General features: G+C 35.3%; 2 protein-coding genes across 2 annotated transcripts; both read right to left on the minus strand.

The window, feature by feature from the left end:
• Positions 1–365: 365 nt before the first annotated feature.
• LOC107015029 lies at positions 366–4,362 on the minus strand. The gene is made up of 5 exons (XM_015215183.2): positions 4,059–4,362; positions 3,905–3,978; positions 1,717–1,852; positions 1,291–1,605; positions 366–888 (listed from the first exon to the last, which is right to left on the minus strand). Exons 1-5 carry the CDS (start codon positions 4,185–4,187, stop codon positions 616–618), a joined length of 927 nt encoding a protein of 308 aa, XP_015070669.1. The 5' UTR covers positions 4,188–4,362; the 3' UTR covers positions 366–615.
• A 533-nt stretch (positions 4,363–4,895) lies between these two features.
• On the minus strand, positions 4,896–5,726 carry LOC107013724. The gene has a single exon (XM_015213599.2). It carries the CDS (start codon positions 5,633–5,635, stop codon positions 5,042–5,044), a length of 594 nt encoding a protein of 197 aa, XP_015069085.1. The 5' UTR covers positions 5,636–5,726; the 3' UTR covers positions 4,896–5,041.
• Between the last annotated feature and the right edge of the window lie 7,053 nt (positions 5,727–12,779).

Genomic DNA, 12,779 nt, shown 5'->3' on the forward strand with positions numbered 1-12,779 from the left:
CCCCCCCCCCCCCCCGGTCGTTGTTTTGTTTCTACTTGAAGGACATCATTTGCACATCTTTCTTTCTGTTTCTGCACTAAACTTTCATCGATGGCATTGGCAACAATTAAGGTAAAGAAAGCAAATTTCTCATCTTGTAAATGCATGAGACAAGGTGAACCAGGCAATGACGAGACATTAGGCATATATACTTATTTCTAACAAGACTTGCACTAAAAGGAGCTCATCAACATGTAGCTGAAAGCTATACTGGAACACAGTTGTGACTCTTCACTTTTCCAATTTAGATTTCTGTTATTTTAACATAATGGTCCAGTGCCACTTGGGTGGGCCGTGGTTCTTTCCCTGTACTGACAGACTGATCGTACTAATTCAATATCAGATAGGACCCATCATAGATCAACTGATCAAACCATCGGCAAATAGAATGGGTTATTGCTAACCTATAAACTCCTACAACAGTTAAGCAGAGAAACACACTGCATTTTGTCACAAATTAAGAGTATTGACACATCAAATTTTACAATCCTCAATCCTAACTGCCAGACGTTCTAACTAGTCAGAAAGCAACTGCAATGTGGCACTGCCGGTCAACATAAGAGCCATTTGATGACATTACACTAATCTGATAGTGCTTTCTCCACCAGGTGGTTTGCGCACACCGCCAAAGTGATCCCTAGATTCAATTTTTCCATCAGAGAATATATCATTACCACTCATTTCTTTCAGCTTAGCACTGCTCAGTGTCTTCTCCGCCGATCCAGGAGGAGTATCTCCCTTGAAAATGTCATTGCCTGTCAATTCTGCAAACTTCTGGTTATGTATTTTCTTTGTTGTCTTGACAACAGGTTCATCCCCAAACAAGATATTGCTTTGACCACCAGCAGGCTGCAAAATACAGCAAGGGTAATAAGAGCAAATAATAGAGTAGAGGCCCAAGTTAAGAAAAACTTAAAACAATTAAGCAATAAACATCAATCTTAGAGACCATCAGACTCGGGAGAAAATAGACCACTTAAGAGTCATTGATTTCTTCTGGTTTTGTTAAAATGTGTCTTATCAGATGGCAACTCTTTTTGTCCTTTGAATTCTTAAGCCACCTGAAGCACTACATCCAAGTTATTTGACCAGTTCTTATAACTTCCAGAGCGAGTTTATAATCATCTTACTGGATATTAACCTAAACTTCTCTCAACTTAAAAGCCACCTGAGGAATCTCGTCATATTAAAAACATCAACATTGTCCCAACTCTTTATCATTTGTTTCAAAGAATTATGAAGGCAACTCACATTAGAAACCCTAACAGATGTGCGTACAGTTCGTGGAGCAGGTTCACCCATGTCTTTGCTTTCTTTCGACCCCATCGAACGTGCAGCAGCCAGGGATCTAGGAGGAACTTCTTCAGGAGGGCCAAAAATATCATTTCCACTAAGCTCCTTTGTCTTTGCATCTGATAGCAGCTTCTTGACTTTGATATCTGACTCAATTTCTAAATTTCCACTCAACTCACGTTGCTTTGCCACTTCGGTCAGAGTGATAGGCTTCTTTGGGGAAACATTTTCTTCAGTACTGAATGAAATTTGGCTTATTCCATTTGCAGCTTGCTACAATGCACCATAAATATTTTGATTAAATCTCCATTCACCAGTTTCCAAATTTTAGGCTGCACGCTCACACTGTTTATCATTTTTCTTTAAAAAGAGGGAAAAAGATACCTGAACAATGCGCACTGATGTCCTGTTAGTAAAATTACCATCATCAGTTCCAGATTCTGATTTACCATCTTCATCATGATCAGAAAATATATTGCTGCCACTGATCTCCCTCAGTTTATACCCTGAACAAGGTTTGCTGAAGACAAGTTTCAACAAGACTTAGTCAAAAGGATCACAGTACATAACTTCAAAGTTGTTCTCGAGTCACTGGATTTTTCATTTCTTTTCCAAACAGGACCTCCTCTCTTACATCAGCTTCGTTCAATTTGTTACGAGTTAAGACAAAAACATCATTAAACACAATCCAGATTTTGCTTTCACTAGTCTGAAGATGTGGGAGAAAAGAGCCAACACAAAATTAAATGTCAACCTAGAAGTGCCATTCATCTCCACACACCTAACTGAACAAAATCACTGGTCAGTGAAGAGATAACAAAGGACAAGCAACTTGGCATTTCGTCCTCCATTTAATTCTTGGCAGCCTTTTGCTACTTATATAAGTTATATTCTTAAGCAATATTAGTTTCCGAAACATCATAAACAATTACTAATCTCCAAAATGGCATAAAAAATGTGCAAAAATGAATACAACCTATTTCAAGTAGACCAAAGATGAGGGCATTAATAGAATTGAGTAATTTTGGCTTTTCAAAGCAAACAAAGACCAGTACGAAGCTGTAATTTTCACCAATTTAATCCTGATGATGTCTGAATTTTCAGATTCTGGTAATATAATCTTAAGGGCCATAAAACTTGGCCTTGTTCATCATAGACTTTTTTTCCCTAAAATTTTGCCGAGCAGAGTTCTCACTTGTTAGTGAAATACTTGAAATTTTTACACTTTCCATCAGAACACTTCAGATGTCCCAGTTTTAAAACGCATGTACCAGAATCCAGATATCAACCGCAGAAGAAGAAAATGAAATGTCTGCAAATAAATGTCATGCATCACAGTATCACAAACAAGCAACTCAACTCCATGTATGGTGACACCACTTTGTCAACTCTATGTGTGTGATCATTTGAAATCACATTTATTTGGAGTTGAAATTTCATTTGGACATGTAACTTGGTTTTCTTAAATTTTATTTTTTCGCATAAATATGAAAACCCCATAATTTGTGAAAAGTGAGAACTATCAGAACTTCCCCAATTCTTATACAATCATACCAAATAGGTAAATTATAATTCATAAATAAAGTGTCGAAATAATAAATCACATATTTTCATGTTCTTTCTTATAAGTAAGTGTTAGCAATATAATAATTATTTCATAGGAATTATTTGGATATAAAGTTAATTTGGGCAAAAGTAAGACATTTTACGTGTGACCCTTGGTCATCAAGTTAGGGTCGCATGTAAAATGCCTCATTTTGGCCCAAAGTAACTTGATTTGCAAATAAGTCTTTTGAAATAATTATTATATTGCTAACAATCCCTCACATATTTTAAAAGAATTTGAGAATAAGATAAATTCAAAATAAAAGTGTTAATAACTCATCCTCACAGTTAGTAGCAGTTCAAGTGTTTTCTTTTAGTGCGGTGTGTTGATATCAACTTGTTATTTCTCATATGAACAGAAACTATATATTCTTGATACCACAAATTGTCGATGCTACCCCCATTAGTCCAATTCTGGTTGTCCTACCATATGCCAAACCATTTCCAGGCGTATCAATTATTAAATTTTCTGCTACTGGAAATTTCAAATGGTGGCAAGAATTTGGAATTTGGAATTTGAAATTGAAGTTAAAATTTGGTACAGAACTAATAAACAAATGTTGATTTCAAATTGGGGTACCAGATCATATGGCCAAACACCTACTTAGATTAAACCAATGATGTTGAAGACTTAGCTATGTGAAGTAATCAACACAATTGGGCTCATTGACCCCTGGCTCTACCGAATTTCAGTAATTAGGGCAACTTCCCAAAGAAATAAATCTCATTTTGATAGCATGAGAGATTTGGAGTCACATTAAACAAAGTTGCAATTTAAACAAAGAGCATTAGATATAGATCAGGAAAGACATGCATGAGCAGATGCATATCAGCAAAAATAATATGATAAAATGCATCAATCAGATCCAGGAGAAACATGATAATGTCGAGTAAAGATCTAAACATTTAAAAATTAAGCATGCTAGAACAAAGAGATTAATCAATGACTTTTGTGTCTGTGAGTTACCGTTTGTTCAAGCTATCAGCTTCTTCATCAGTTAACTGACCACCAAACACAGCCTTACTAATTCCATCAGAAGGCTGCCAGCGAAAGGAGCAAAAATATAAGCAAAACCACCCAAATGGCGCAATAAATTAAAATGACCAAATAAATGACTCGCCTGATGAGAACGAGAAGCACTGCGGGAAGCGGCGACAGAGGAAGAGTTAGAGGACGGCGGAACCTCCGACCAGGTGAGCAGATCGGCGGTGGTGGTATGGGAGCTCCGTACAGGTGTTGCTCTATTCATCCTCAACTCAGCTGATACCTCCACTTCTCTTTTGCTTTTACTTTAAAATATCTCATCGGAAAAATACAATACAAATTTATGTGTTTGTCTAACAAAATTTTTACTTTAATTTTAAAAATCAAATACTCCATTTGGTGCAAAATATCGGAGTGAGTACTGTTTTGTAGCATTGATTACTTTATTATCCAAGAAGAGCAAAAACCAGCAACTTTGATAACGCTGTTAAAGGCGTTAGCCACATGTTTTTTTCAACCTCATGGGAGTGGGACCCGCTATACAATGAGTTCTAAAATTAGTTGGCGCCTCACGGTATTGGAATGGTCAGTTTGATCGGCTTTAATGTATATTATGGTTAATCCTTTGTAAATACATTAACTTAGATAATATATTTATTACTTGTTTAAAAAAAAAATTATTTAAAAAGGAATAGTCTTTTTCCTTTTTTGATAATAATTTAATTTTAACTTTTCATATGATATGTAAATTACAAGAATTTTGGTACATTTGATATAACTTTAATTTAGAATCATAAAATTTAAAAGTTTCTTTCTTTTTTTAAATTTCGTTTCAAGTCTAACTAGGTCACCCTTTTTAAAACGGAGGGAGTATTTATTTTGATTACTTGATTTGGATTAATTGATAGGAAAATGTTTTTCTAATTATTTTCATTTGTTTCATATATATAAATCTTCATACATAAATTACAACTTAAAGCAAATTGAAATTCGTTATTACTCATTAAATATATTTTCCTTCTAATTAAGTAGAAGGAAAGTTGAATGTAGTTTGTCACACAGGGTACCATACTTGATCCTGAGTTGATTGGGGTGGGCATGCACGCTATCACTAACAAGTTACAAGGCACCTAGAGCAGCTCCAAGTGCAAAGACTTGATAATCATCAACCCTAAAAACATTACTACTATTACACCCACAATAGTCCATGCAAGCACATGATGATGATGATGATCTTCTCAACTTAGAATTAATATTTTTCTTCACTTTTATTGTCTCTATTACCCTTATCTTCATTGCGATTTGCACTGCCATTGGCTTCACATGATTCTTTTTATCCATAATTGCCCACTCCATAATCTCCATGTTTTTCGACTCAAAAACACTTCTCCATGGAATTTCAGCCCTTCCAAACATGCTTGAACCACCTAAAATTGGAAGAAGAAGATTTTTTCTTGAGTGAAGTTCCACGACCACACTACCTTGTTTGAGACGATTAATGGAATCTTGACTTCCAGAGCAATCCAATGAGAAAGACTCATCCCAAAACAAGTGATCACCTGGGATTATTTCTTGGCTCTTTATTTCAACTCTTTGATCATCTCCTGAATAAAGATAGCATCTAACAAACAAACTCCCTCCTAACAATGTTCGATCCACGTTTCTTGCTCTTATGATTTGTATTTCACAACTAAGAGATGAATAATTCTCCATGGAAAGTTTTGTTATATATGTTTTTGAGTTGGTGGGCTATATATAGAGAGAGAGTTGGGAAAATGGATATGTATACATGCATGCACTAATTTCAGAGTGGAATAGGAAAGTGGTACAACTTTATGAGAAAGATCACCGGCCAATAACAATTAGTGCTTGTGTTGGAGAGCACATTTGGAATCATATTTAGAAGAAACTCTTCAATTTCTTCAAAGGTTAAAAAAAAAAAAAAGATGAATAGTAACGACCCTAGGATTTGAGGTTAGTATACGTTTTTTGATGTGGCAACTCGTGCCGGCGGTTTTTTAGCGTCCGTTTCTATTAATTTATTTTTTCATATTTTTTACTTCTAAATAATTTTTTTTTTTTTTTAAAGGTGTTTGGAAAAGCTTAAAGTGATTACTTGCATTTAAAAATAAATCAAAAGCCAAACATAGAATACCGCCTAGTTATGACTTTTAATTTCTAACTTATAAGTTGTTTTATAAATCATACGTTTGATCCGGAACATTCCAATATTAATACAACTGCATTTCAAATTATGGATAAAAATTAGGCACTGTCATAGATGATTTTTTTTTTCATTTGGGTGGAAAGATCTCAAAAATTATTGATAATTATAGTTGACACAATCATTTAATTAGTTACTGCAGTTAGTTAGTTAGAACTAGTTAGTTTATCCCTAATTCTGTTATTTTTCTTGTTACACAGCTTTGGATACTTTCTATTTTTCTGCATTGTATAAAAGTGTGATACCCTCATAATAAACACACTCTCTTTTCCCCAAACTTCCATTTTCTCTGTTTCCTCTCTAAACATACGTCTTCTCTAACTTCTCTCCAAGTTCATCCATGGACAGTTGAAGCATGGTAATGGAGTATTTTTGATATGGTATCAGAGCAGGAGGTATTTGCTCTGTTTTCTGTCGTTTTGTTGATCGAATTACTTGTTTTTGATCTTTGTGTTGTGATTCTGATCGATTGCTATTGATCGAATTACTTGTTTTTGTTCTTTGTGTTGTGATTCTGATCGATTACTAGATCGAATTCAGATCGATTTTGTTTTTCTCTTCTTCCGCTGCATTCATTCACTTAGATCCTTGAATTGAATCACTATGGCAACTGAAACTGGTTCAACTTCAAATGATACTACTGTAAATGGCAGTAGTGCTATCAATGAGGAACTCAATTCACCTCTATATATGCATCCCTCGGATAATCCAGGTGCTTCACTAGTTCAAGTTCCTTTTGATGGAGTAGGATATAGATCATGGAAACGAAGTGTTCTTAGAGTGTTATCGGTGAAGAATAAGCTAGGATTTATTAATGGTGATTGTAGAAGGCCTAATCCGGGAACACCACGATTTCGTCAATGGGGAAGATGCGATGACATGGTTACTTCCTGGATTCTTAATTCTCTGTCAAAGGAAATTGCAGAAAGTGTGGAGTATGTTTCTGATTCATTCGAACTGTGGAAAGAATTAGAGGATCGATATGACCAAACCAATGGTGCAAAGCTATATCAAGTTCAACGTGAAATTAACGAGTTATCACAGGGAACTTTAGACATCACTACTTACTACACCAAGATGAAAAGACTGTGGGAAGAATTGAACACATTACATGCGAAAACTCAGTGTAACTGCAATTGTACTTGTGGAGCTAAGGATAATATGTTCAAGGTAGATCAGGATAGAAAATTGATACAGTTTCTTATGGGGTTGAATGAAGTTTATACTGTAATTCGAGGGAACATTCTCATGTTGAATCCATTACCCTCTCTAGCACAAACCTTTTCCTTGTTGATATAGGATGAAAAGCAAAGAGAAATTAAGCCTAACACTCAAATGTTCATGGAGTCTACTTCTCTATATGCTAAAGGTGCAGGGAAGAAAATCACTGAATCTGTTAACTTCAGTGGAAATAGCTCAGCAGGAGCAAGTACTTCTAGGTCCATGAAGCCAAATTACCCTTCCACAGATAACTCCAATTTCAGAACAAATTACTCCCAGACCAGTTCTTACAATGGTAGCAGCAGGCCTCGAATGGTATGTGATTATTGCAAAAGACCAGGGCACACTAGAGATAGATGTTATAAATTGCATGGTTATCCACAGATGAGCAATCAGAATCCTCCTAGATTTAACAAAGGCAAAGGTCTTATGGTTGATGCTCAGGGTGAAAATGGCTCAGGAGAGGAAAATCACAAAGGAAATCATAATGATGCAAGTCATCAGCTGACAAAAGAACAGTATGTTCAGTTCATGGAGATGTTACAACATTTTCAAGCTGGGAAAGACAATACTCAACAACACAATGATTTTTCAGGTGGTGCTGTGAATTCTGCCTTTGCAGGTATGATAGCATGTACTTCTTCAGTTGATTTTGGCAAATTATCATGCAGATGTCCTCACAATAAAATTGACTCTTGGATACTTGACTCAGGGGCCTCTAACCATATGACCTCCAACATAACCCTCTTAACAAATATTGCATACCTTCCCTGTCCTTTATTGATTACCCTACCAAATGGTTACAAAGTGAAAGTAGTAAAAATAGGTAGTGTGGTACTTGCATCAAACATTATTCTACATGAAGTCTTGTATGTGCCTTCCTTTAAATACAATCTTATTTCCATTAATTGTCTCTCAAAATCTATGCCTAAGAGCATTGTGTTTTTATCTGAATTCTCATGTACTTTGCAGGCCCCTTCAATGAAGAGGCCTCTGGTGATTGGTGAGGCAAAAGATGGGCTATATTTTTTGTGTTCTAAATGCTTGATGAAATCCAATCATTCTGGTGATACATGTAGCTCTTCAGTCTCAATTTCAAGTCGAGATGTTTCCAGTTTCAAATCTGTTTCTTGTCCTATTTCTTCATGCACACATAATAAATGTAATCAACATTCTGTTCCATTCAATAAAAGTCCTTGTGTTTCTGCCTCTTTTACCAGTGATGATGTAAATGTGTTGTGGCATAATAGACTTGGACATGTTCCTTTTGTGAAAATGAAGGAAATTAAGTCAATACCTGAGAATTTTTCTGCTAAACAACCTTTCATTTGCAATATTTGTCCCATGGCAAGACAAGAAAGAATACCCTTTCCTCATAGCACTCATACTTCTACCAAAATATTTCAACTTGTGCACATAGATCTTTGGGGTCCATACCATAATGTTACTCATGATAATTGTAGGTATTTCATCACTCTTGTTGATGATTACAGTAGGTGTACATGGACTCAATTGTTAGCATGTAAAAGTAACACCTTGGGAGTTATAAAAACCTTTTTGTCAATGATTGAAACTCAATTCAGCACATGTGTTCAGACCATAAGAACTGATAATGGACTTGAGTTTGTAAATTCAGAAACTTCCACCTTCTTCAAAACAAAGGGAATTATCCATGAAAAAACCTGTCCTTACACACCACAACAGAATGGTGTGGTGGAAAGGAAACACAAATACTTGTTAGAGACTGCTAGAGCTCTTCTTTTCCAATCAAAATTACCTCTTAAATACTGGGGTGAATGTGTGTTATGTGCCACATATATCATTAATAGACTTCCTAATTCTCATGTGAAAGGAAAAACTCCTTATGAATTGCTATACAAAGCCAAACCAATCTATTCTCATATGAAAACTTTTGGTTGCTTATGTTATCCTACAGTTCCAAAACCTCATAGGGATAAATTCCAAGCCAGGACAACACCCCATATTTTCATAGGTTACCCCTTTGGATCAAAAGGTTACAAAGTCCTAAGTCTAGCCACTAAAAAAATACATATCTCAAGGGATGTAGTTTTTAAAGAAAATATTTTTCCTTTTACTATTTTGTCTGATGTTTCTTCTTTTCCTTCTGTTTTTGATTCTGTTCCCTTTATTGAAACTCTGCATACTAATGTTGAAACACAAACTGGACAACATGTTGACAATAATGTAATTGATGCAAATGACACTTTACCTCANCAGCACATGTGTTCAGACCATAAGAACTGATAATGGACTTGAGTTTGTAAATTCAGAAACTTCCACCTTCTTCAAAACAAAGGGAATTATCCATGAAAAAACCTGTCCTTACACACCACAACAGAATGGTGTGGTGGAAAGGAAACACAAATACTTGTTAGAGACTGCTAGAGCTCTTCTTTTCCAATCAAAATTACCTCTTAGATACTGGGGTGAATGTGTGTTATGTGCCACATATATCATTAATAGACTTCCTAATTCTCATGTGAAAGGAAAAACTCCTTATGAGTTGCTATACAAAGCCAAACCAATCTATTCTCATATGAAAGCTTTTGGTTGCTTATGTTATCCTACAGTTCCAAAACCTCATAGGGATAAATTCCAAGCCAGGACAACACCCCATATTTTCATAGGTTACCCATTTGGATCAAAAGGTTACAAAGTCCTAAGTCTAGCCACTAAAAAAATACATATCTCAAGGGATGTAGTTTTTAAAGAAAATATTTTTCCTTTTACTATTTTGTCTGATGTTTCTTCTTTTCCTTCTGTTTTTGATTCTGTTCCCTTCATTGAAACTCTGCATACTAATGTTGAAACACAAACTGGACAACATGTTGACAATAATGTAATTGATGCAAATGACACTTTACCTCACATTTCACCTAATCATGTAACTGAAATACCCACCATTCAGCACAATCCTGCAACTTCACCTATATCCAAAGCTATCAACAGACCATCTAGACAACATAAGCTACCAACACACCTTCATGATTATATTCTACCCAAAAATTTGACTAAACATTCACAGAACCCAAATATTTCTCTAAATACAGTTTTTTCCAAACACCAACATATACCACCTGAGGTCTTGGCACTTGAGAGTCAAACTCTTGTGAGGAATATCAGTAATGATGAAGAGCCTTCTTCATATGGGGAAGCTGTTATGAATCCTGCATGGAAACAAGCAATGACACAGGAGTTTGAAGCCTTGCATACAAATCATACTTGGGATCTTGTTTCTCTACCTAGTGGCAAGAAGGCCATAGGATGCAAATGGGTTTATAAAGTAAAACACAAAGCTGATGGAACTGTTGAGAGGTTCAAGGCACGACTTGTAGTGAAAGGTTACACAAAAGAGGCTGGAATTGATTATACAGAAACTTTTTCACCAGTGATTAGAATGACAACAGTGAGGGCTTTATTAGCCACAGCTGTCAAAAAAGGTTGGAATATATTCCAACTTGATGTTAATAATGCATTTCTCCATGGAGACTTACATGAAGAGGTTTATATGGAAGTTCCTCCAGGTTTAGCAATACACAAACCAGGACTAGTATGCAGACTAAACAAGTCTTTATATGGTCTGAAACAGGCCAGCAGGCAATGGTATGCCAAGTTAGCTGAAGCCTTATATTCAAAAGGGTACACTCACTCATTGAATGACTATTCTCTTTTCCATAAAAAGTCTGACACTTCTAGTATATTTGTTGCTGTATATGTAGATGATGTGATTCTAACAGGGACTAATGTTTCTGAGATTGAAGAACTTAAGACCTTTTTACATGACCAATTCAAGATCAAAGATTTGGGAAAGTTACATTACTTCTAAGGAATGGAAGTTCTCTACAAAGATGATGGACTGATAATATCTCAAAGAAAGTTTGTTCTTGATATGTTGAAGCATTACAAGGTTGCAAGTATGAATAGCTGCACTTCTCCACTTGATGCTGCAGTAAAGCTCCATGCCAAAGAAGGAACACCTCTAACAGAACCACTCTTTTATAGACAACTTATTGGAAAGCTGAACTTTTTAACTAATACCAGGATGGATATATCATACAGTGTGCAGCATCTCAGTCAGTTTATGCAAGATCCTAGGGAGCCACATTTACAAGCAGCCTTTCATGTATTAAGGTATCTTAAGACAGACCCTACTCTAGGGATTTTTATGTCTAAAGAACAATCATATTGTGTCAAAGCTTATTGTGACTCTGACTGGGCTGCATGCCCTGACACTAGGAAATCAGTAAGTGGTTATATTGTGTTGATAGGGAACAACCCACTTAGCAGGAAATCCAAGAAGCAAGAGACTATATCTCTATCTTCAGCAGAAGCAGAGTATAGGGCTCTAAGGAAAGTTGCAGGAGAACTGGTATGGCTGAAAAGACTATTGGAGGAACTAATATTGACATTACCTGCACCTGTTGAAGTGTATTGTGACAGTCAGTCGGCTCTACATATAGCTCGAAATCCAGTATTTCATGAACGCACCAAACATATTGAAGTTGACTGCCACTTTGTGAGGAACTTACTTAAGACAGGCCTCATCTCGCTGCATTACATAAGTTCTGATGATCAGTTAGCAGACATATTGACTAAGACATTGACAGGAATCAAACATTCCTCAGCATTAAGCAAGTTATCTGTGTTTTCCACACCTCCAACTTGAGGGGGGTATTGATAATTATAGTTGACACAATCATTTAATTAGTTACTGCAGTTAGTTAGTTAGAACTAGTTAGTTTATCCCTAATTCTGTTATTTTTCTTGTTACACAGCTTTGGATACTTTCTATTTTTCTGCATTATATAAAAGTGTGATACCCTCATAATAAACACAATCTCTTTTCCCCAAACTTCCATTTTCTCTGTTTCCTCTCTAAACATACGTCTTCTCTAACTTCTCTCCAAGTTCATCCATGGACAGTTGAAGCATGGTAATGGAGTATTTTTGATATGTCGCATTCAGAGAGATAACAATTGTGGTATTTTTTTAAAAAAACCATTTGATCAATATTGGCTTACTAGTCTTTTTTAAAAAATTTTAATACCTTATATCCTCTTTAACTTTTACGATTTACCCCAATAAGCTACTCTATGTAACTCTATTATTTGTCCACTTAAGTTGACGCACTGAATTTATTATTTTATCTCTATTTATTATGATGTGGTTAAATTAAAAATTCATAATTTTAAGAAGCTTTTTATCTTTTAAAAATAATTTATTGAATATATAATAGGTAAAAATAATTTATTTTTTTTATTTATCATGATTGATAAGTAATTAGAGACAACTATAAAAAGAATTGGACAAGTAATTAAAACAGAAGAAGTATTTTATTTTATTTTTTTTGAAATTTGAAGAAAGTTTATTTGTGGAGGACAAAATAGGAAA

This window comes from Solanum pennellii, chromosome 3 (genome assembly GCF_001406875.1).
Source record: "Solanum pennellii chromosome 3, SPENNV200".
NCBI lineage: Eukaryota > Viridiplantae > Streptophyta > Magnoliopsida > Solanales > Solanaceae > Solanum > Solanum pennellii.